This window comes from Crassostrea angulata, chromosome 5, assembly GCF_025612915.1.
Source record: "Crassostrea angulata isolate pt1a10 chromosome 5, ASM2561291v2, whole genome shotgun sequence".
NCBI classification, from domain to species: Eukaryota; Metazoa; Mollusca; class Bivalvia; order Ostreida; family Ostreidae; genus Magallana; species Magallana angulata.
The window spans coordinates 6,885,543-6,911,394 of NC_069115.1; the positions used below are offsets into that span (position 1 = coordinate 6,885,543).

General features: G+C 35.5%; 3 protein-coding genes and 1 pseudogene across 4 annotated transcripts; 2 read left to right on the forward strand and 2 right to left on the reverse strand.

Annotated features, from left to right (window-relative positions):
• The first annotated feature begins 19 nt into the window (after positions 1-19).
• LOC128184836 (uncharacterized) lies at positions 20-3,035 on the forward strand. Its single transcript, XM_052854451.1, has 4 exons — positions 20-45; positions 679-2,497; positions 2,684-2,727; positions 2,865-3,035. The coding sequence occupies exons 1-4, from the start codon at positions 35-37 to the stop codon at positions 2,950-2,952; spliced, it is 1,962 nt and encodes a 653-aa protein (XP_052710411.1). The 5' UTR covers positions 20-34; the 3' UTR covers positions 2,953-3,035.
• LOC128184847 (dual specificity protein phosphatase 14-like) lies at positions 3,032-11,347 on the reverse strand. 2 transcript variants are annotated; one of them, XM_052854471.1, is made up of 3 exons: positions 11,050-11,347; positions 9,011-9,555; positions 3,032-4,588 (listed from the first exon to the last, which is right to left on the reverse strand). In XM_052854471.1, exons 2-3 carry the CDS (start codon positions 9,527-9,529, stop codon positions 4,583-4,585), a joined length of 525 nt encoding a protein of 174 aa, XP_052710431.1. In that variant the 5' UTR covers positions 9,530-9,555; positions 11,050-11,347; the 3' UTR covers positions 3,032-4,582. The 2 variants fall into 2 exon arrangements, with proteins under 2 accessions (XP_052710431.1, XP_052710430.1); XM_052854470.1 differs by lacking the exon at positions 3,032-4,588 and having other exon boundaries at positions 8,192-9,555; positions 11,050-11,336.
• A 500-nt stretch (positions 11,348-11,847) lies between these two features.
• Positions 11,848-16,125, reverse strand: LOC128184845 (dual specificity protein phosphatase 18-like). Its single transcript, XM_052854468.1, has 2 exons — positions 15,956-16,125; positions 11,848-13,022 (listed from the first exon to the last, which is right to left on the reverse strand). The coding sequence occupies exons 1-2, from the start codon at positions 15,995-15,997 to the stop codon at positions 12,399-12,401; spliced, it is 666 nt and encodes a 221-aa protein (XP_052710428.1). The 5' UTR covers positions 15,998-16,125; the 3' UTR covers positions 11,848-12,398.
• Positions 16,126-16,381: 256 nt separating this feature from the next.
• On the forward strand, positions 16,382-24,698 carry LOC128184838 (uncharacterized; annotated as a pseudogene).
• Positions 24,699-25,852: the final 1,154 nt, after the last annotated feature.

A 25,852-nucleotide genomic window follows, 5' to 3' on the forward strand; every position in this document is an offset into this window, starting at 1 on the left:
ATATAAGATCGTTCGTAACTCTAGGGAGGACTTCATGAGCTATAGGTAGGTTTTAGGGGGGGGGGGGGGGTTTGTTTTTTTTTGTTTTTTTTTGGGGGGGGGGGGGGTCACCGGGTTGTGGTTGAAATCTATCTTACAGTGTAGTAGTTAGTATTCTGAATCTTCTGTTTTATTCATGTCTATAGCCAGTCTGTATATTTCCTGTACTTTTTATTTTGTATACATAAAATCTCAGACATTGTTTTGCGGAGAAAACAAGGATTTTTTTCTTTATCTATTTTTCTGTTAGTTTTGAAAAAGCCGTATCAATCATTGTTTACCCCCCCCCCATTTCATGTGAACAGTATTTACAAATAAATTATACTAGTATCTTCCAAGTAAACGCCGCTATGTAAATGTCGTTTGTTTTTATAAAGAGTTGAAATGCACCCTCAATTTTAAAAATGTATTTCCAGTGGCGTTATATCACCAATAACCACACAGTCTACGCAATATATCACTGTATTTGTATGATCACAAGCATTTGTTTTGTTTTTTGTTTGTTTTTAATAACAATTAAACTGATGAATTTCTTCATGTTACACGCTTGTATTGAGTATTAATTTTTTCATTCCTAGCCGATCTCTCATATCATAACAGTAAATTATTGGAAACTTAATTAAAACATCATTTTTGCAGTTCTTCCATTATGCCCTCCCCGACTCCTGTACAGTGTGTCTTACTCTACATAGCCATTGTTGTAACCTGCCTTCAAAAGGACGGCATTTGTTTTCAAGATTCTTTAATCGAAAAATCTAGAAAAACATTTCAGCCAGGAATTAACTGGACACAGACTTCAACGAACATCGACGTATCAAATAGAGCATGGCTTCCGAAGGAATCCGAAAGTCCCGAAATCATGCGCTTGGAAGTAGATCTAGAAGTTGGGTATGAAGGACATTTGAATCCAACTTGTAAAATGAATTTAACCAAGTCCGCATTTAGTTCGAAAATTTCTGAAGAAGATGTTCAAGAGGGAATTACTTCCACTCCAACTAAACCAAATACCTTTCCATCACATGGTATTGTCAGAGAATCGCGCCGACACATGAGGCGATCAAATAGGACAGGCAACAGAAAGAAAAGATTTGTACGCATTGCTATGTCATCTGGGACACTGGAAGTTGAAATAACCAGAAGAAGAAAGCGTCAAATGTTAGAAACGGAATCCGCACCGAATATAAGAAGAAAATTTAAAACACACAGACAGCGCAAGGAATCGTCTATTCGGAAGTTTTCAAAATTCTTTGAAAATCGACGAGGAGGAATAAATCGTCGATCAAGAAGATATCAGAGGAGAGAAAGAAAGATTAAATCTGCTCTTACCAATACTGGGAGGGTTCCAACAAAAATAAAGAAACAGACTATTCGGCTCGACAGAAAAAAGTCTATTACAGAATACTTGGGACAAATTGTGCGTCGTTTTAGATATAGCGTGGGACAAAATGAGCGTCACTCACGAAAGAGCGTAAGACAAAGTGAGCGTCGCTCACGAAAAAGCGTGGGACGAAATGAGCGTCGCTCACGAAAGAGCGTGGAACGCAATGAGCGTCGCTCACGAAAAAGCGTGGGACGATATATATATCGCTCAAGAATCGGCAAAACGCGACGTTCAAAAAGCAACGTGGAACGTATTGTGCATCGTGCAAATAACAACATAAATCGAAATAAGCGTCATTCAAGAAACATCACTGGACGCTTTGTTCAACATATCAAAAACAGCTTTAGTCTAAATTTGCGTCATTTGAGAAGCATCAAGGGGCGTCAAATGCGTCGTTCAGGAAACGGAATAAATCGAAGTGTAACTAACTCAAGAAACACAATGAGACGCACTGGGCATCGTTCAAGAAGTAATATAAATCGCAATACGCAACGTACAAGAAACAGAATTGGACGCGTCGTGCGTCATATCAAAAATAGCATGAGGCGTGTTGTGCGTCATACAAGAGTAATTTACAGAAGGGATATTGAGAACGAAATATTATTTGTCGTTAGAAGAAGGAGAAAAAATTTGTCCAGTAAATCGAAAGCTCAAAAGAGCATGTTAGAGAAGAGTATGAATGATCGCAGAAATACACAACTAGACTGCAAAGATAGTCTGAAGAATTTTCCACTAAATAGAGGAAGAACACTGCCAAGACGTCGCTTCTCCAGAGTGCAGAGGTATTGCCTTGGTCTGCATTCAAGTTCAGCATGTTCAGTCAGAAAAGTTAAAGCTTTCCGCAACCACCCGCTTAATTCGACGCAAAACGGCGAGAAATGTCATCCGCGAATAAAACAAATAGCGAAGACACGGCGTGGGACTCCATCATATAGAGTACAAAAAGGGTCGAATAGTTTCAACACCTTTGAGTCATTTTCACCAGGAATTGCAGTAAAAAGCACCGAGCTATTTGAAGAAGATAATGAGAGCTGCATGTTTGGACCATTGGATGCATTTTATAAATTAGCCAACAAGGTGAAATAGTTTTCTCTGGTCATTACATGATTTAATTGATTTAAAAGTACGTACTATACCTCAATGATTCGATCCAACAAATTAATGTGAAGCGATCCAAATATATTAGATCATATTTAAATAAAATTAAATATGATAGAAAATATATTCTTCAAACCATCTAAACAAAATATATTTTACTCGTAGATAAAACGTTTCGGGACTAGAATTAAAGGAAGGACACCAGACAGGTAGGTTTATTAAACACAATTCTAGATCATTCGTATACGCTCCACGTACTAGGACTCTGTAAATACTGCCGTAAGGAAAATATCAGTAAGATAATTTTGGTTTAAAAATATTATTAAAACTGCTCTTTGTTTTTCAGAAGTGAATTGTTTGCCAAAAGCAACAAACATATACTTGGAATTCTGGGATTGGCGCTTTGGATGACGTCACGACAAACTTCCGCTTGAAAAAGTATTCCTGACAGCTTTTATCACGTAACAGACTTTTTGAATGCAGTCTCAAGTTATAATGAATAAAACTATATAGTTTCAAGCAACAACTGAGTTTTATTTAACCATTCATTTACATAGATACATGATACTTTATACAGGGAAATTTTTGCCCGAGAAGTGCTTTTTGGTGGTGGCCGAATTTAAAATAGAGCTGAAAACTACACTCCCCAATCGCAACTTCTCGGGCCTTTCCGGCAGTGCTCTAGAATTAAATGCCCGAAAAGTTACCCGATTCTATATGAAAATGTGTTAAGGTGAATGAATCTTTTACAGCCGGGAAAATAAAGCAGGTCGAAAATAACTCTGTACGCAGTATAATCATTAAAAAAGACCCGTATGAAGAAACATAATTCATACATAAAACTAAGAAGTAGGTCAGAAACAAAAACATATAAAACAATTAAAAAAATAACATAAATCAAATAACATAACAAATTTGCTATACATGTAATTTCTATTTAGAAGATGGTCTTCAATTATTTTCAAGTTTTGAATTAATCTGCATATAAACCATTATACATTTCATTAAATGAAAAACTCTGTATGTGTATATAAACGTTTATAATGCCAAAATTTAAGGAACAAAAAGGACATGTTTTAAAAAAATTGTATGTTGATTATTTATCATTTGTACTACTATATACCGTCCTTTCTCTTGGTGTGATCATGGTACCCGGTGTTTAAAAAGAAGATGGGTGGATAAGATAACGCTAATGCCCATGTGGTTTAGTCGTTTTAGTCAATTTCAAATTTATAATATTTTTTGTCAGTCATGCAATTGAATCTAATCAATAATATTATAATACAAGTTTGTGAACGCACGATTTCTAACTATATTCAGTTTTGAATATCTTAATAAACAATAAGATAAACATACTTGCTTAACGTTTTGGTGGTATTGAACCGACAACCTAAAAAGCCGAGTTACATAAGGATTCCTAAAGTCTGGTGCTTTAACCATTGAGTCATTTCAGTTTAAAACGTATTCCAAGTATTGAATATATTTGTTTCAAATCGATGTTTTCTAAACATTTTTCTGAATGATATTTAAAAGAAATAACAGATTTTTTATATTTTGATTACATTATCTTTTTTTTTTATCCTAATGTAGGCATTTTACACGCCTTATACACCCATCTTCTTTTACAAGAAACACGCAATCCTTATTTTCAGTTATAAATACTGTAAATTCCTTTTATTACGCGAGTACTTAATTCCGCAATCCTGCTGTTTAGTATCAAATCGTGAGAATATAAAATCGCGAACGCGAAACTTTTTTCCTTATATATCTCTTATTGTTCTCAACTCTCCAAAAATAATGGCGAGATTTTATAATCCGCGAAGGGTGTTTCTCGTAATTTTCCGCGGATATTAATTCCCCGCCTTTAATTAGGAATCCACAGTATATATAATATAGACTGTCAACAAACAAAAACAAAGAGTTATCGGTCGTTGTTGAGGGACGAACATCAATCACTAAAAGTCTTCTCTTGATGGCGGAAACAGGTATTATGACGTCATCATTTCCCTTCTCCAATCAGAATCTCAGTCCTCTTTTATCTTGCCTTGTGAAACCAGCTCACACCTAAATCTGGAATGCAAAATTATTGTTATAAATTTATTATCCGTGAACAAACATGTAAAACATATTAATATTCAAACAAGTTGCTGTCCTTTAAAAAAGGACTGCAATACGTGGACCATTTGCAGGTGTTTCCAACGAAAACGTGAAAGCCTTAAGATTATCAGAGATTCCACCGACTCTAGCCCTCTGCTTTTAACCACTATATTTGTACGTTGTACTACGTATACATTTATGTATAGCCCTGACATTTTATCTCAGAATTTAAAGGGTTCATACTTCTAAAATAATTATGATCTATCTATGAATGAAGTTTGCATGTATAGTATCATGCATTCGGTGAATTCTACTATTTGCGCACAAATTACGATTCGCACTACTTTGTTAACTATGCAGTGATAGCTTTGTGTAAATTAAAAATTTCATATTTTGATGTATTTTTCTTGAGATTTAAACTTTTATGCAGGGACATAATTATTCAATCATACTTAAATGCTTTAAAAAATTTAATCGAGAAGTACTCTAGCCTCGCCTACAATAAAAGTAAAGTTAAGTTACATGATTGTGTTTTCGGAAAACAACAAAACATTGCAAATTATGCTATTTGATGCATGTTGTAGTTTCGGCATAACATAAACTTATTTCATAATACTGATAGTTCATATCACATGCCAATCATTTCTTTAAAAGGAATACTTTGTTTCTGTACTGTTTACGGACAACATTACAATTACAGCGCTTTGAACCATACTACCCATAGTCCTCTGCGTCTCCGCACACAGAGGTTTGGTACAAACGAACTCTGGCGGAAGTTTGCGCTTTGAACTTATGAACACATGGCACGGAATCCCGATCCCGATTCAGATAAACGTGTGCTAGCCTGGTTCCCTGAGCTAACCATTACGCACATGAACCAGGCTAGCTCATGCGCAGAATGAATTTTACCCATAGCATCCGGTTTAACCTCGCTTATATATTTTCTGCGTGGACCTCAGGGTCCACGCAATTACTTTCACAAAATTGCACAATAAGCGCGCATTTTATCTTTCTTACCTTACATATCATGCTCAAACTCATGCGTATCAGTGTACTAAGAAAATGAACTGCAAGCTGGGATAATTTGTCTCCAAGAATCATAATTATACAGTTTACAAAAGCATCATGTTTTTACAATGTTATAAATCTATAATTTTATAAGTAGTTAAATGTTTAAAATGATACAATTTAGGTAAAATCGAAACAAAAACAAACAAACAAACTAACAATTTTTTTTTAAAAACCCAAAAAACCAAAAAGGGTGAAAACTCATTGTGATTGATATGTGTTTTAGCAGCAAGCAAATAATCCATCAAATCCTTTCAACTGTCAATCCAGCTGTCCATCCATCCATCCATCCATCCTTCCTTCCATCCATCCATCCATCCATCCATTCATCAAAGCAAAAATTCCTTTGTTAACCAATTTATCCATTAATAATCAATCAATTTTCCAAAATTCGAGATTAAAAATGAACAGATATCTATACTACTATATTAAAATAATAGACTCGATTTTTTTAGCTTTAATACCCAGAAATCGGATGAGTACTGTCTTTTGTTAAATATATTTTAAATATCATTGGTACTTGAAGATTACCAATTTGTTTTTATTTTTTCTCAATTAAGTTTCGCTAATTAATAATCAAAGAAAATTCCTTTAAAAAATCGGGAAAACATCCGAATTTTTTGGATTTTACAATCTTGCGCATGCGCATTACATTCACGCTAAATCACGGGAGGTTCTTTAGTTTATGTTTCCAAAATATGACATTTGTATGGATAAACTCAAAAACGATATTACAAAAACGTGTAAATTTTCATTAAAAATTTGTCATATATTTATCAAAGGAAATACGGGAGATAACTCTAACTCAGTGCATTTAATATGAAAAACCCCGAGAGTTCCGAATGTGAACTTGGTGTGCAAAAAAAGTTAGTGAAGTGTTCAATTCTTTCTAAGTACGAATTAAATTTTTAGATGAAAGATATTTACGGCCTCAAAATAGTTTTTTGTGAATAATTTGACTGTTATTTACAATGCAGCTTCATTAATTTTCTCCAAAATCGTTCCAGAGCGATTCTTCAATTTTTTGCTACATAAATACAGGTGTACATATCGGAGGCGTTTTAACTGTGGTGAACGCCCGTCCCGAGATTTTTCAGTTAGATTTTTCTAACTAAGCAGGGTGTAGTGAAATTAATAGCATTATTGTAGGCTTAAAGCTTGGTTATGTAAATGTCAACAATATACGGCGTGTCGATGTATCTATTTCGTAAATGTCCGATATCATATGTTATATGCCAACCCATGCACGCATGGGTCAAAGTCTAGTAATAGTTAACGCTTCCTAGCTGTTTACAACATTAAATGAACAATTGTTATAGATATAATAGTTAACGCTTCCTGTTTGCTACATTAAAAGAATAAAAAAGCGGATAACGACCCAAACAAAGTTTGGATAAAACGTTTCTATGGTATGACGACAGTCTCTGGTTAATAGATAGTGTTGTCTCTGAAATATTACCCGCATTGTGCTGGAATTGTGTGCATCTTAAATAGCATTCATTATATATATTTCCTCTTCAAAATAATTCCTATAAAATTAAAATGACGAACATGACCTCATACACATGTATTAATATATAAATGCGAAATATTTCCCTGTTTACAATATCATGGTGTTTATGACAATCTATCAGCGCAACACCGTCAGAATTTAAAATCAGGCGGTGGGGTTGTGTCATAATTCAATCTCAGGAATACAAAAAATCGTAAGGGAAGGTTCAAATTAAAATTTTATATAGAAGTGCGTGCTTTTGCTGCCAACTAAATAAAGCATGCATAAGAATACTTTCAGTACTTTGATTTTGCAAAAAAACCCATTTTTTAAGTATAAAAGAAAAACAAACTTTACGCCAGTAAATATAACTTTCGCTTAAGTGTGATTGCCCTTTAAAGAGACAATGAATGCCTCGCATGGGATTGGAATGGAAAATAAGTTCCTGTTATTCAGACAAGGGTCGTAAACTCTGGGTGATGACATGATAAATATCTCTCGGTGTTTATTGACCTCGTCAAACACTCATGCAGCGAAAGATACGCTTCAACGGCAACGTGACGTTACAATTTTAGAGCAAAATAGTCTCTCAGTGACGCAAAACAATAAAAAATCAATCAGTCAAGGATCTGATCAACAATTAATTACATTAGAATGCAGCCATCGTCGGATACCCACGGGTGATCGCGTCTTTTACTTATCGTGATAAGTAAAAGACGCGATCACCCGTGGGTATCCGACGATGGAATGCAGCCTGCCTTTCATGAAGCGGAATGTGCAATCATTGAAATCATTAGATTTCCTGGTGGTTCAATTTTCGTGGAGTTCATGGGTATTTTTCAACCACGAATAAACATCCTCAACGAATTATTAAATTAGGGTTTCTTTTGTAGGTAAAAGAAATTACGTCCCCACGAAGCTATAAATTATAATCTACGAAATTTGGCCCCCACGAATTTTAATGATTCCACATTATCTGATTGTGGTGAACCGACTGATGGTTTAACAAGAAGGCCTGTAGAAAAATAATGTTTAATTCAATTTATAAATAAATTAGTAAATAAATTAAAGCATTTATAAATCTTGAACTTTAAAAAAAAACCCACTATGATAAATATAATACTGATATACATGTTTGTATAACAATTGAACTTAATATTTCAAAATCTAACCATTCAATACAACTTTAGAAAAGCTAGTGACGTATTAAACAAATACAAGAGGGAAAACTGCACTGCATCGAAAACGAGGTTATTGCTACTGAAGAGCCGGCAACATTATACTCAATGGACACACGAAATATTTGAATTTTTGCTTGAGGTAAAATAACAGAAGCATATAAAGCTGCATTTACAACAGCAAGAAAATGTGTAAAACTCCTCATTGACAACGTTTTATCCAGATGCCCATGTCATGGAACCAATGGAATAAATATGTGTTGTACTAAATATTTTTCATAAACAATATTTACAATAAGGCTTCGATATATACATGTATATGTAAACAGCGGAAACGATGGCAGCCATTTCAGCACATCCTGCTCAAGCAATGGTTAATAATAGCACAAACTGCACAAAATCGGTAATTAACAGCATAAACCGCTTAAGCACAGGTCAAAATCAGCGCATACTGCTCAAGCAAGTGTCAAGCTGGCCATGGTCAACAAAATCCATTGTGGCAAGTCCCTTTTTTAATATTAAATTATTTGTTAATGCGTGTACATCAGCTGCACCTCGTGCATTTACGTATAAACATGCATTTGAGAAGCTATATAATTATCTCCATGGCGGCAGGGCCGGACGATAGTGATTGCGACGGGATGTCTGGAAATATACCATGTTCCGGACCTCTTCTTGATAAACTTCCGGAATTGGACCAAAAGACGACGACACCATCTTTACCGAATTCCTTCCCAGAATCCTCCGCTCATAATCGATCAGTTGGCGCCAAAATCCACAATTGGGGTGCACCACTGGCCTCCTCTTCTTGCAATGATAGTACGCTTGTTCGAGGGACATTCTATGGTACTTCATCAGGTACGCAATACAAATGGTGGCTGACCGACTTACTCCTGCCACACAGTGGACTAGAGTGCGTCCGCCGCGCATGTGCACATCGTTAATCTTGTCTGCGCATCTGTCAAAGTACACACTCAGTCTTGCATGGGGTGCATCTTCTATATGAATCTGGATACATTCTAGATTGGGGAGATTTAGGTTTGGGATTTCCAGGGTTAGGTTGATCACGTGGGTAATGCCGTAGTTTCGGATTCTGTCTGTCTTGACAGCAGCCGCGCTGCTCAGGAACAGGTGGTCAGTTATCTGAGCGATTTGAGAAAACATGGCAAAGTCCATTATATCCACACAGCCACGCCCGGAATCTGAAATGAAAACAAACAATAGGTACTTAAGATACAAGATCGTAAAAGGTCATTAATAGGATTCGTACAGTACCATATCAGGTACAAAGTTAACTATACCCAAGATCTGAAAAATTATTAAATATACTTTTGGGTACATGTATCTCGAAAATATACAGGTAGTTCTTTACATGTACATGTATCATCTACACATTTTGTATTTCTCGTCAAGGTGAACGTCATCCTTGTTCACCTTTTTATTGATCTGTGCAATATTGGAGTTCTAAAAAAAATTTGGAATGAAAAAATTTGACCTAAAACAAGAGCCCACTCAGTTGTAAGTGGTGGCCTAAGTTATTAAATAATGTCCATACGTGGCGGTAGGCGAAAAATTCAAATTGACTGAAAAAACTTTTGTTTATGGTTAGATTTTCAAGAAACTTTACAACACGTATTATAAAAACATAAGGTATTCTGAGGTTGTGATATGTACTAATGTTAATCTCTGTGGACTTAAATCTGCACTTTATGTTTCATCTTTTTAGCATTAAAATGTACTAAAACTTACCATAGTATCTATTTATTTATTTTTGTTTCAAAGAGAGAATTTTAATAAGCTTACATTATTAATTGTTTCATGTGTTTTGAAAAGATCTGGCACATTCCGAGTGAGGGCGGGTAATGTTTTCTAACGATTGAAGTGTAAGAGCTTAATTCTTTCTGGTACAGCACACTATGTACATAGATGTATATACACGTAGACAAACTGGCCTGCTTAATGAAAGCAAGCCGCCCTAGAGATGTGATATAATAAATGACAGGGCACGGTATGAAAGAGTGGAGCATAGTATGACTGAAGGGGGTTAGCTACGTCAGTGACGTCATCGTGCCTTGGCCAGAGAGAGAGAGAGAGAGAGAGAGAGAGAGATTCAAGTTTTTAAAAAAAATATCTTCCGGCGAGCCCTGATGTATTTTGATTTGCACAAACAAATATTTGGCATGCCTCTGATGAGGTGAGCCAATTCGACATTACACGTAAGATAAGACAGCAGCACGGGATAAAAACAAACCCTCCCTCACACAAGTTTGTTGCTCGATCAGTCAGCACTCCAAGCAAAGTCACAACACCAAAACAAAACGAACGGATGTGTGATGTAGATAAAAAATAATAGTATTTTTTTCAGTAAAAGATAAAAAAATCCACAAATAATTATTTACATTTTCTCAAATTGAAAAAAAAATTGTTAACAGTTTTCGCAATTCTTCAATACATTTTTATTTGTACCATGCATAGAATATTTTTTTCGAAACTGTGAATTTCTACAAGTGACGTATATGGGTAAACATTAAAAATTCATAGAGACGAACTTATATTATATTTTTGTACTAATTGTTTTATCTATAATTAAGAGAATACAATGAGAATGTCTTTGCAAATGTTTAATTTATATTCATCGATAAAGACCAGTGATTGAAATGAATAAAGCTTAATTAAATCGGCAGCCTAAAACTCACCCGGGCCTCACTAATGAAAGAAACGACAACCAACTCCTTCGTTAGACGTTCATTTTCCAGCTCACCCAAGTATGACTAACCGCGATAGAAATTCTCAATCTACACAACCACCGTGTCAGAATCCAGTTCCTACCGCTTCCCTCTGTAGCTACAAGTGAACTTGTCGGAATGAATAAACTCTGAGTCTCCCAAAATAATCCCCCGCGAAACACACTTTTTTACTTGTTCAAGTTTCACCAAGGAGCGAGCACCTCTCTCCGAAGAAGGATCAAATTAAAATCGGATTTCATTTTATGAAATGAAATGCTCCATTACCCGTTATGTTTGCTGTGTCAACATAAAATGATACGGGTCAGTTTGACGCACATACATGTATATAAGTAAAACTTTAACTCTTCAGAGGTCATTTTGCGGCAGTTTAGGAGAAAAGACTCTCTCTCTTTAACATGGGCGTGTAAAAGTATTCCTTTCAGTAGCAATTTTATCTTTTTAAGATGCTATATACTGATTTTGCTTCAGGTATTAGATGGGATAAGAAGCCATGGACAGGTGTTCAATTGGAAGAAGGGACGCTTAATCAGTGTGTGGAATATACCTAACGACAGGTGGATTGTAACGACTGGAAAAATTCAGGGAGAAGATCGTCGGTTTATCAAAATCTCGGTCAAAAGCAAAAGCTCATTACAGCTACTCCATTCAACATTAAAATTGTTTAACCATCCAGTGAAATGTTCTGTATATATGTATCTCGCGAATTCTTATCTATATCCACCATAAAAAAGGACTGAAAAGCTTCCGGAATTTTAATATGCAATTTATTTAACACAGAACCGCTTGATTCGATAAAAACACCAGTCGAATTATGTATCATTAATTTTAAGACTACTTCAATACATTCATTGCACATTAAACAGATTTTTTGTGAATATATAAATGTACATGAATGGACTGTCATTTCTGCATGAAAGGTCATTCATTTTGTTCATACATGTTTTAACGCAGTCAAACTTTTTAACGTAAGGGGGTTAGAAGTTATTATGACATTTGAAGTGAAATCTGCTACTAAGTGTTTACAAATGACAATCGAAACAGCCCGGTCATTACTCTAGTGCTTTTTCAAATATGAAAATGAAACAATGTATACAATCACTTTTAAAAGCATAAGCCGATTTCAATATAAGATTTTAATTTAAATAACTGAAACGTGTAGTTAAAAAATCATATAGATCAGAATAATGTTAAACATAAATTTCGTAAGATATGAATGATCTCACAAATATACAGGAAAATTAAACTAAGCCAGCGTCGTATTAATCAAGGCAAGATCGAAGGTATTGTTGTGTGACACGTCAAATCGGTGTGTTATCGAACAAAATCAGTCCTAAAAGCTGGAAAATGAGAAGAGCAGTACTGAAAGTCCAAAACGCGTATAATTCATCACGCCAGCCATTTAGAATTCTGGGTTTTGTCCAAGTCTGAAAATACACGTCAGGTTCCATTCCCGAAATGTAAGGTCTCATTTCCACCGAGTTAACGCCTCGAACGCACTCCTCGTATTGTATCAGAGCCCGCCAAAATCCATTGTTTGGAAAAACAACATTGCGACATTCCAGTACATGTTGGTAAGCATCCCTTAGCGATATTTGGTGAATCTTGACGAGATAGGCAATACACACGGTGGCGGATCTACTAACCCCTGCAACACAGTGCACCAAGATCCGCCCGCCATCCTTTTGTATATCGTCAATTAACTGAACACATTCCTCCAGCCTTATATAAATATCCTCGTCTACACTGTCTCTGAGGCTGAACTTATGGATCTGTAGACCTGGGTCTGGGTAGCTATATTCGTTTAGTTCCACCGCCATATTGATGACGTGTGTTATTTTCGCGGCTTGGAGGTTTTCAGCATTGATTCCACCAATTCCGGACAGATAGAGATTTTCCGTGATTTCAGATAAAGCACTGTGTCTCTGGAAAACACGAAAAGTGTAGACCACATTGGGGGTTAAAGGTCAAGTGTAGACCACATTGGGGGTTAAAGGTCGAGATCGCAATCATGCAGCCAGTTTTAAAGATTAGAGTAGTTGAAGAACATGCGGTACATTGTTTGGACCGGAAATTGTAGAGACTGAGGGAACCAGCACAGAGGAACAGTCAATACAATCAAAATGTGGATTACCATATTGATACAAAGTAGAGTTTTAAAAGCAGCTTATCCTCCAGGCACGTAGCATCGAGGAAAGGGGGGAAGGCCAGGGCCGGGCTGACCACCTCAATTACATCCCTTTTTCTTGAAAGAAACATTTAATTTTGAAGGAGGTGCCCCCTCCATTTTTTTGGGAGCATGTAAAAATGTAATGTAAAAATGTGGAAAAAGTATAGGGATATTACCTAAATTAACGTTAAAATTAAAGTTTTAGATCCCCCCTCCCCCCAAATCACCACCACCACCATGGATTACGATTATGAAGATTGGCAAATAGCTTGTTTTTTTCTGCTTGTCAAGATTTCTGAGTAGTCCTCCCCTTTTCAATTCGATGCTACGTGCCTCTTCTTTGACACGCACTTAGCATCGTTTTTGAAAGTGTGTGTGTGTGTGGGGGGGGGGGGGGGCAGACTCATCCGAAAAATCTTGACAAGCTAAAAAAAAAAAAGGAAAGAGTTTACTTTTAACGAAAAATCTTGACAAGCTAAAAAAAAAAAGGAAAGAGTTTACTTTTCAAGATCCTGAAAAGGGGGGGGGGGAGAGTATACCTTTAACTTCAATTTCACTGTTTATTTCCTTATTTTCAATTCAATTTTTGGTATGTAAATTTAAGAAAAATCTTTGCTGCAAAAAAGGGGGCCCCTCGCCCCCCCCCCTCCAGATGCTACGTGCCTGCTCTGAAATTCAACTTTATTAAATACTCTCACCTCTAGTCTACCGATAATGCGTCTACATATAATTATATGATTATATGTTATTCACAACATATCTTACGTACTAAGGAGATATGATTTATGTATACCTTTTTTGTTGTTAAATAAAACCATGAATAACATCATGGCTTTTTAGATGTATAGTTTCTCATACATGCTCCTCTCCCAGGCATGTCGGGTTACCCCCCCCCCCCCCACACACACACACACAGGAATTGGTGGCCAGTTGGGTTTTTGTTTGTGTTTTGGCTTGTCAAGATTTCGGATGTTTGATCCCCCCCTTCCCCTCCCCCAAACTGTCAAAACGATGCTAAGTATCTGTCTCAGGAAACATACATTACAAAGATGGTTTAGGCTTACATATTCGACGGCGCTATAAAAAAAACCCGACCTGTACTGTTTTTTGCAACGAAACCCGAATTGATGCAACTGTATGATTTTCATACGCGTTGCAGAGACAACAAAATATTCATTCAATGATCGAGACAGCGTGGGCAGCATGGAGGGAAAAAGGGGGTGTTAAACGAGGCAATGCCGGTAGTGGGTGGGGATGGGCTATATAACGACCGTAAAATCAAGTTTCACCTGACGCAAATGCCCGTTGCTGCTTTCATTTGACTATTACACCCGACACAGTGTAACACAAAAATGATGTTTGTGTCAGAGGAGCTCGAGTCTTGCAATGAGAATGTATTATGTTTTGGGTTGTCTGATAAAATCAGGGGGTGAAACTGTGCATGGCAGAATGGATAACAATTTTCTACATCGATTTTTCATGATAGTCAAAATTTATCTTTCCTTCAACTGTTTCAAACATTTGTTGATGAATGTGCATTTAAAGAACTGTTGTATTTCGGCGTGGAAATAAAAGAATCTAATAAAAGAGCCGGACTTTGAAACATGATATCCATGATATCGGAATAGATATTTCTAAATTAATCTGAAGCAATTTTGTACTGTACATAGATCGAATTAGAAAGCATTACAAATTGAGAAGTTTGTCTTATACATGTCATACAGTACATGCAATCTTTATAATCACGAGTTTCGATTATATAATACTATAGTGTAGGTGTAGATATAGGGCGTGCGCCGTGCCAACTGTTTAATTTGATTGCTATTTTTTTTTCTCTCAAGATGATTGGGAAGTAATCTGTACACTTTGACATTTTATGTTCTCAAAACCATATATGATCCTGCTTTGATATTTGAAAGATCAGGTTTTCACTCAATTAAGCATAGATCGTATTCTTGCATTAAAGAAGCAAAGTCTATATCTGCATGCTTAAATTGATCTTTTATTCTCGTGTCGATATCAAAAGACTTGAATGTTTGATCCCGTATTCAGAATGTTAAAGGTATAAAATTCAAAATCAATACAATCTACAAAACACATCAACGGTCCTCCTTTTTAAACCCCCAACACTTACTGGCGGAAATTATGAGAGATAAGAAAATGTTCGTTGACAGCATATTCATACCCCCCCCCCCCCAAAAAAAAACAAATTAAAAAAAGAGAGAAATAAATAAAACACATGTACATGTATTAAAATCAGTTTGATTAATTAAGGGTCATCAATGGGCAACGAAATGTAAATATACAAGATACACAATTACAACATATCGACAAGATGATAAGAGTTTATTTAGTTTATATACATGTAACTATTCCCCCCCCCCCCCATTAATCATTACGTGTGCATTTACACAATACTCTTTACATTTAATACCCATGAGCACTAGAATTTGGGAAGAAAAGGTGTGTTAAGAATATTTACCATTTTAACTCCCATGCTTTTAAATAACTATTTATGAATAATATATTTGAATTTGACCGCACGTACTATGATATTAAGCATTGACACATTTACATGTATTCAAACTATCCTGACTACCGGGAGCCCCAGGAGAGAGAGAGAGAGAGAGAGAAAGAGAGAGAGAGAGAGAGGTTGTCAATTGATACATCTATATCCTCCATACTTACATTATTTTTATTCTTCTGGAGGTTCAACAGTATGTTCTGCATCTCATCGGCCTTTTAACAGTTCACATGAATAAAACGCACGTATCATCGATAAATTAAGAACAAATGATAATCACAACGGTTCACAACGGATATAAGTTTATGTTTACATTGACTGGTTCTCTCTCCACATCGCGGACCGGATATTGACGCAAATCTTTTTCTTAGCAACGTAAACTGCACGCCCTAAACTTAACTAAATAAAAATTATTGCATATGTAATTTGAATATTTTAAGAATAAAAATAAGACACATGAAAAAAGTAGATTGCATTTATCTAAGTTTTTATGCATGTTTGATAATGTTAGCGGCAATTTTTGACCAATTCACCAACACCATCAGTTTCTCCTTTTGCTGACATTAGCCTTACCAACATCGAAGGTGCGTTTGATAGGTAACTTACCATAACTGCCATTTTTATTAAGTACAGATTTCAGATTGGCAGCAGATTAATCAAAATATGGTGACATGGACTCATTCTGACGTTTGAAATGTTTTAAATTGTCTGCTTTATCAATAATTTAAGGGATTTCGAACGAATATTTATTTGCAACGCTGGACTAAGAGTGTTCCGATATCCGAATCGAGCACACTTCAAACAAAGGACTGAAAATGACAGGTGCTAGAAGACCAAAACACAGAATGAGTTGACACATGATGATTTCCTTTATACCAGATTGTTCCATCTTTTATCATACACATGTAGGTATATAGTCATGAAAAGGTAAACTACGGTTATCAGATTAACCGTGGGTATAGTTAGTTATCGGCCTAGGTACATTTCACTTCACAGCAAAGGAACATATCTGTCAATCAGCTGTTTTGTAATTACACTCGTCTCTCACGTGTTGTGGAATTATGAAAGTTTTTATTTTTGCCATAGTTAAATAGTTCATTTTGTTTATCGCAAAATACTTCATTTAGCAAGTAATTTAACCCTTTTTTAAGTCAACAATTATACATCAGTTTACTTTGTACTTGTTTTTGTTTCAATTATTACATTTTTTAGAGCTAGTTCCGCGACAAAAATGGCAGGTGGCGTGTTTCACGTCGAGTTCGGAATAAATGACACTGTGCTCACTCGAGCTCTTGAAAACAAGCAGTACTCAGTGGCTGAGACCATCATCAGAGAAAACACAAACCCATCTTACCTGGACGAAGGTGTGTATTGTGAATGAATACACATAAATCTTGTTTCATATTTAAAATTAAATGGACAATATCTTTACTTCTTCCCTAGACTCCTTTGGCCATCTGTCAAGTTGATAAACATGCACATGTACAGTAAACCAACTTTTATTCGCGAGCGAGAAATTTTCGCGAGGTTCGTGATAGTATAGTTGTCGTGAATATTTCTAGCCACAAACCAGTACCAGTCATATGTTTGTTTTAACAAATTAACACAGGTCTTTATAAGGCTTACTTGCGAAAATTAAACATTGCGAACCAGTTTGTGTCCAGTAAATCACAAAATAATGTCGTCGCAAATAAAAGTTGGTTTTCAGTACATGTATATTAATTGGTCCATTCCCAGACGTCATTGTTTGTGGATCAGCTAGAAGTATTTGGTTAAAATTATGAAATGAATATTATATGACTTGTACAGTATATAACTACCGGGTACAATGTATTTAAGTGTGATTAAACTGCCAATATAATTAAATTCATCGGGCTGTAACCATTAAACGGTTCTTCTAGTTCTTTATTACCGTAGTTTGTAATGCACGGTTTGTAGGGGATCTACTCCTCAGTTTATATTGATCAATAAATTAGGCGTAAATGGAATTTTGTTGTGTTCTATAAACCATGCATAGAATTAGATAAGGTCAAGTACAAACAATGTACTAAGGAAACCTTATATATCTTACCAGATGCCTCTAATGGTTTACATGGCATATAGAATAAATAACCTATTAATATAAATTTTAACATTCAATAAAAGGGGTACAAGAAATGTCATAATTAGTTATATATATACACGTAAAGATTTACTCAAGGGAGATAATTATATGAATTGTATCTTTTACCTGCTGTAAATTAATTGAAATTTACATGGTCCTAATGTGACTCATGTGGTTGACAAAACATTTTCTTACAAATTAAAAGGAGTAATGATATACATTAATACATGCAATTACAAGCTGTTTTTGATGCTTTCCTCTTTATAAACCTGGATTTTACAGGTTGTTATCTTTATGTTACAGACTGTTTACAAGAGGTTCCCTCTAAATGAATCTGTATTTTTCAGGCTGTTACCAGAGAACCCCTCTGTTTATATGTCTCTGTGGTGTAGACGAGGAACAGCAAACTGTGAGGCCTAGAAACCTATTTTTAGCCAGGCTGCTCGTGGAGAATGGAGCAAACGTCAACTACAGAGTACCCATGGTAATTGGTACACTTGTACAATGTTTTGTTCCGTTCCACAATTGTGCTGTACACACTGCCTTTTTTCTGTTGCGTTGATTTTCCCAATGGAAAGAAAGTGGTACAATGAATTTTCATGATTTCTTTGTGAATAAGCTTAATACATGTTACAGTAAAACACGCTTATAACGAAGTCCCAGGGACGAGCAATTTTACTTCGTTATAAGCGTAATTCGTTATATCCGTCAAGTTTACAACATGAAATTGAGTCTTGGGGAATGAAATTTACTTCGCTATAAGCGTCAATTCATTATAAGCGTGTTCGCTATAATCGTGTTATACTGTATATAAGACCACTGACTTTGGTTTGCAGACATTTGGGTCAGAGTACGAGGGCCCCGGGAAGAGCCCCCTAGAACTGCTGACCGATTTCTACAACGACCTGACAAAACTTGTCCACCCTCACAGCAAGGAGGTCTGGTCAGTATGGCGGAGGTTAACTTCATCTTCTATACATATAACATATGCCTCATGGATACATTGAGCTGAAAAATAACTTTTAGATCCATTTTATTGTTTAAAAAGAGCTCTGTATCTCGATTATATCTTAACCACTGACATTCAAATTTTTGGCAAGCATTACAACTACCAATTGAAAGTTAATTTTATTGACATTTAAAAAGAAAATTAAAATTTTTGGAAATCTTAAGATAATTTAGCTCAAATTATGACAATTAAAGCCCTTGTAAGCTTCACCAAGTTTCTTAAAAATCCTTGTTTGAATAAGTAGAGGCTTTTCCTGCATGGAAATAAACACCATTCAAAATTTATTTGATATTAACACATACATGTTTATAGTTTATGTTGATGCATTGATACATAATAATTTCTTTGAGATGCTAATTCTGACTTCAAAAGGAAGGTAAAACTCCAGTACTAATTTCTTTGAGATGCTAATAAATCTGTCTTAAATTTCTTGAAATAAGCAAGGAAGGTTAAACTTTGATACTTGAACTTTCACTACATGTTCATTCAGAAACTTGACATAATTATGATTGACACCATTTGTAGGAGTGCACACCACAGCCAATGGGATCTTCAGAATGATGTTGTCATTGGCCTAAACAAGCAATACCTCACAACGCCTGAAGAGGTTACAGAACATGTGGAGGACCTCATTTTCATCATCATAGGTGAGTAATCTAAACATCATCATCATCATCATCATCATCACCATCATCATCATCATCATCATCGTCACCATCATCATCATCAATTTGATGTTTTCTACTACTTTCTAATAATCATTTATCATCTTCATCTTTGTTAATGAAGTATGCACTATGTAATCATCATCATCATCCTCAAAATCTGAATTCTGGTTATACTAAATTATTATAGGTTACTAAAATATATGAATTGTACTGCACAGTAATATGAATAAATAAATACAACAGTGGACTGATTTAGCACCATTGATATTCATGTAGATACATAGCTGTAGGTACATGTAGCTTCTGGTCTGAAAAATGGATGACTTGACAGTCAAAAACTGTTAGTTTTTGACTTCTTCCCACACAAATTCTGTGGAAATATTAAGCCCCATTTAATTCTTCAGACAATATATGTACTAAATATGTACTAAATATGTACTAAATATGTCGTAACATTACTTGTCCCAGACTCTCTCTTATAAACACAAACTGTCCACAAAAAATGAGATGTGTAAAATTCTGTAAGGATCGAGAGTCACCAATTTTTATATGTAAGCAAACAACACCACTTCACTTTGTAGGGCTGTTAAAAAAAATATAAGAGGCAAGTAAAGTAACAATATCTGTAGTAAAGTAAAGTAACAATATCTGTAGTAAAGTAAAGTAACAATATCTGTAGTAAAGTAAAGTAACAATATATGTAGTAAAGTAAAGTAACAATATCGGTAGTAAAGTAAAGTAACAATATCTGTAGTAAAGTAAAGTAACAATATATGTAGTAAAGTAAAGTAACAATATCGGTAGTAAATACCCCACGATTTTTTGGAAGGAAATATTTGTACATAATGTCTTTGAAAATATGATTCATTAGTCAAAAATTAATTCAAGTTTTTGTGTGCATTAAATTGCAACTTTTTAACACCTACAAAACTGTAGCTCCCAGGTCATCCATTCAAAATGTTTTAGACCGGGGGGTACAGCTACATTTAGTTAGGTACAATACAACTTACTCAGTAAATAATATGAACTTTTATGTAGGTCACGGTGGGGACATTAACATCTGTGATGAAATGAAAATGACGCCGCTCCATCGAACTGCTACCACATCTGTCGATACTCATTTGTTCCAGCTACTCTGTGATAATGGGGCCAATATAAACGCCCAGGACTGTCGCGGGAATTCCCCTCTACTGGCGATGTGTGATGTGGCGGTAACTGATGATTATGATTTCTTTGAGGACTGGTCCACAACCAGTGACGATACTTACGAGGACACCAGCGCCACCTTGTGTGTACAACATCCGTTCATGGACTACATGCTGTCACAAAAAAATATACAGGTACTGTAGAATAGATAAATAGATATTGTAGTAAGAGCTCTAGATATTAAGATTATTGTATCATAGCATGAATACTAGTGTAAAATCAATTTACTGTAGAAGCAGAAATATTCATTGAGGATTTAATTTCACTATTTTCGTTTGCAGTTTTGTATAATCAACAAAATTAAATCTATTACGAATTTTAAACCCAATTATTAATAAATACAGAGTTTAATTAAAATATATTCTTAGGATCATGATATGACGAAAATAAATGCCAACAGAATTGTATTTGGTTTAAAAACAACGAAATTTTAACCCAACGAAATATGTGCTTTTACAGTATCTTGATACAGGTTGCTAGTGTAAAATTATTGAATTACAACACAAGTTGCCTGTGTAAATATGTTATTTCTTGAGAAGTTAATGATATATTGATATCATATACATAAATTTAGTACATGTCGTAGTGTTTTTTATTTTACATGTGTTGAACAGTATATTGAGGATCTTATGATCTATTTACATGTATTTGTATGACAATTTATTTATATTGTAGGTTAACATCAGTAACAATCGCGGGCAGACAGCCCTGTTCCATTGTGTTCTACGGGGAGACGTCAAGGCGTGTCAGAAATTACTGAAGACCGGGGCCGACCCGTCTATATGAGGGACTGTGTGGGAGACAAGGAAACGCAAGAGGTTGGGCCTATTGTCCTTTGATATCAAGAGGTTGGGCCTATTGTCTTTTGATATCAAGAGGTTGGGCCTATTGTCTTTTGATATCAAGAGGTTGGGCCTATTGTCTTTTGATATCAAGAGGTTGGGCCTATTGTCTTTTGATATCAAGAGGTTGGGCCTATTGTCTTTTGATATCAAGAGGTTGGGCCTATTGTCCTTTGATATCAAGAGGTTGGGCCTATTATCTTTTGATATCAAGAGGTTGGGCCTATTGTCCTTTGATATCTTTTATGCTCTTTTTGAGACAGTATTAAGTTAAATACTGTCTTAAAAAGAGCATAAAAGATATCTAAATAATTGTAATATTCACTTAAGATAACACGTGACAGTAAATTGCCTTGAAAGATTTTCAGATAGTACTGAAGACAAATTTAGAATTATAACTCAAGGTGAGGCATTGTATATAGGATAAAAACAATACATGTACATGTAGTTATGTGATTGCTACAAAGCTTGCTTACAGTCAGGGTGCACAGTGGAGGATTGTTACAACTTACAATATATCTGTTTCAGAAAACTGTCTCCTATATTTGTGTCCTTCCTGTCCATTCCACTGCAGAGGATGCTGGGATTTCAAAATTCCTACCACCTCCTCGCTCACGCACCACAGCAGTATGCTCACCTTGTGGACGCAGGTAAAAACCAGGTGTCTATGTAGGTAAACTGTGCCAGGTAAAAACCAGGTGTCTGTAGGAAAAACTGTGCCAGGTAAAAGCCAGGTGTCTATGTAGGCAAACTGTGCCAGGTAAAACCAGGTGTCTATATAGGTAAACTGTGCCAGGTAAAAACCAGGTGTCTATATAGGCAAACTGTGCCAGGTAAAAACCAGGTGTCTATTTAGGTAAACTGTACCAGGTATAAACCAGGTGTCTATTTAGGTAAACTGTGCCAGGTAAAAACCAGGTGTCTATATAGGTAAACTGTGCCAGGTAAAAACCAGGTGTCTATATAGGTAAACTGTGCCAGGTAAAAACCAGGTGTCTATTTAGGTAAACTGTGCCAGGTAAAAACCAGGTGTCTATATAGGCAAACTGTGCCAGGTAAAAACCAGGTGTCTATGTGTCAGGTAAAAACCAGGTGTCTATGTAGGCAAACTGTGCCAGGTAAAAACCTGGTGTCTATGTAAATTGTAAAGGGAAACTGTACCAAGGCCATAAAACTAAGGCAATCCCACTTTTGAGAGAAACTGAAAATGGACTCATCTCATTTTAGGATACATCTGTACAAATAAGCAAAAATCTCTCAATCCATGAAAAGTAGCCCTAGCAAATTTAAATGATTTCACATGACATGTATATATGCTAGGCGTAGTATATGTTCATGTATATTCCAATTAAAAGAGTGAGATTGAGATGAAAGTGAGCTGATCTTTGTTTTATGGCCCTGTATATCAAGGTGAATTAATCAAGATAGGAGCAGGTGTTACATTTTACCTGTTAAACCCCCCCCCCCCTGTATCTGGCGACTCCCCTAAATGGCTAGAAAATCCAGAATCTACCACATCCATCCAAAATCTGCCATATCTAACCAAACTACTGCACCAGAGACTACAAATAATTATGTGTTTCCCCCACCTGCAACTTAACTGTTTGTCTCTATGCATGCTTACTAGTATGTCAACATTCACTGAGAGATTTTTATGTGATTTTGGCATTAAAAGCTGACTCTCCAGCATAGCAGGGTGGAAGTTATTTGGTATGTTATGGGTGTTTATCTGATTAAACTGCACTACGAAACACAGATGTATGTCTCAATGAGGGACAATGCATATTTTTGTTAAAATATTTGAACTTTTTATCCTTACTGATTGCTGCACACATGTTTACATAGATGCACATGATTGTACATTTACGGTGTATTGTGCATGATTGTACATAAACAGTGTATTGTATGTGAATTTTCTCTTTGATCTCTAGGTTACTTCAACACGAAAGAAATAACAGAAGAAGTGAGGGAACTTTTAGACAACGAATTTCCGGAGTTTCACCACTTGAAGGTGGTGTCGCACAAACTGGTCAGAATGATGGGTGGTCGCTCCACCGCGGGATTGCGGCAGCTCGCCACACGCACTATCTTCAAACAAGTCTTCCTTCAGAGCACAAACTCTCTGGGTAAGCTCCTGCCGTCAACCTCCCTAAAATTCTGTCTCAAGAATGCAGACCTCCGCCAAATGGACGTTTATGACGAATACATAAACCTGGTTTTGAACCGGACGGTGCTCCAAGCTCTGGTTGTACGACTGGGTCTCCCCAGTGATTCAATGGTTAACTTTGAGGTGGAGCTTTTGCTGCATCAGATGGCAAGCAGGTTTTCTGGATTTAAGATTCTTCCACCTGAAAATCTGTACAGCGGGGAGAGTGGAGAAAGCTCAGTGACGGAGGATAGTGATTTGTCTACAAGTCAGGATGAAGGCGACTCTGATCTCGAGTACTGGTGACCTAGATGACATCACATCTCAACTGAGATGTGTTGATTACTGGTTATTTGGGAATCATCATGTCTCAAGCAATTGAGATGTGTCTCGTTTTAGGGATACAGGTGACATCGTGTCTCGTATGATTTACTGGTAGATGTCTCGGGCAGTAGTAACCTGTCATCATGACATCTGAATAAGTTGAGTCTTGAGACGTCTTGAGTACAGGTAACATAGAGGTCATCATGTTTTGAGCAACTGAGATGTCCCAAGTACTTGTAATTCAGAAATCAATATAATGAACAGTTTAAACTGTTTTGAGTTCATTTGAACTAGTGTATCATTTTTTAGAGAACACTTTGTATTAAATAATGATGACTTTTAACATTCCATTTGAAGTATTTACCACATCCAGGTAATTCTTGCCTTTACTTGGTTTAAATAAGCTTGACAAATCCAGTCCCATCTACTAGTTAGGTCTCAATTGTTGCTCAGGTACGTGTAAATATAATACACATACAGTATTACATCTCAAGTATATTTAATCTGGTCAATCAGAAACTGAAATTTTAATCTATGATCTTCACAATTCTTTTTTGAGCAAAAAAGGCAACTGCATGACCTCATCATATCTTTACAGTAATTTAAAGTTGACTGTCTCAACTACATAATAAAAGTAAACAACTCTTAAATAAGTAACAGGTATTAATTCATTATCTACTTAATAAATATGGATTAAAGATATGAAATGATGTAACTAAGAGTGTTTTTTTTACCTGTGTATGAAGATCTGCATGCTCTTCAGTAATTAAGCTAAAATTGCTCATATTCCAAACACTGCTTGTCAAGTGCTATCTTTTTTTACATGAGCCAAACTAATGTAGAATAGCAACAAAGTACGCAATACACTGTGTGTACTGCAGAATTAACACTAGTTACTGTGAGCCATAGGGACTGTCCAGCGATCTTTATTTGGTAGACAGGGTTAGACAAGATTGGAGAGACCATAAAAAGTGCCGATGTAGCATATAATGCTGAAATTTGTGTTAACTGCTCTATGCACCTTGGTGCTTAGAATACAATTCTGATAATTAAATTAAAAAAGAATAAAATGCAAACTTTTTAAATTAAATGCATTATTGTTATTCTTTGTAGAGTTAAAATGTTTTTGTCTATCAAATGTTTTAATTTTATGTGTGCTTTTGAAGAGCATTTCTGTGACTTTGAATTTTGGGATCAATTATGCAAGCATGTTTAATTGCCACTTAACGTGTATATTTAATGAAGTGTTGGAAATTTTTTTTTATACATTCGGCTTTTAAAATACCGGAAACATTAAATATATTAAAAATGTATTATTTTAGGAATATTAAAAAGTGCTAGAAAAATAGATTGATATTGAAAAGTGCTTGAATTCAATTTGAACACTTGTTGAAAATATTCTGTTGGAAGATTTTCATTCACTGAGCTTATTTTTTGTGCCAACAAAGTTAAGACCCCCCCTCCCCCCCCCCCCCCCCAAAAAAAAAAAAGATATTGAATGAAATGAAACCAGTGTTCATGAAAAAAAAAGAACTGTTAACCAAATGATGATCGGTGCGTGACAATTTAAAGACTATGCAGTGTGTCACATTAAATTATTTGATAAGGTTGTTTTATTTTTATGTTATTTATAATAGTAGTTCGATTCTTATTGATGCATGCATTTAGTGCATGTACATCCAAAATTATGTACAATTATGAAGTTTTATCAAAATGTTCTTATTATTGTGAGAATTTTGCGACTAACTTTATTTTTTTACTT

Excerpts from the sequence above, each read along its gene's own strand:
- LOC128184836 (XM_052854451.1), top strand. Across the intron at positions 2,498-2,683 it reads TTTATAAATTAGCCAACAAG|ATAAAACGTTTCGGGACTAG; the intron begins GTGAAATAGTTT and ends TTTTACTCGTAG. Across the intron at positions 2,728-2,864 it reads AAAGGAAGGACACCAGACAG|AAGTGAATTGTTTGCCAAAA; the intron begins GTAGGTTTATTA and ends TTTGTTTTTCAG.
- LOC128184847 (XM_052854470.1), bottom strand. The coding sequence starts at position 9,529 with ATGGACTTTGCCATGTTTTCTCAAATCGCTCAGATAACTGACCACCTG.
- LOC128184845 (XM_052854468.1), bottom strand. The coding sequence starts at position 15,997 with ATGCAGAACATACTGTTGAACCTCCAGAAGAATAAAAATAAT. Across the intron at positions 13,023-15,955 it reads TCCAGAAGAATAAAAATAAT|AGACACAGTGCTTTATCTGA; the intron begins GTAAGTATGGAG and ends CGTGTTTTCCAG.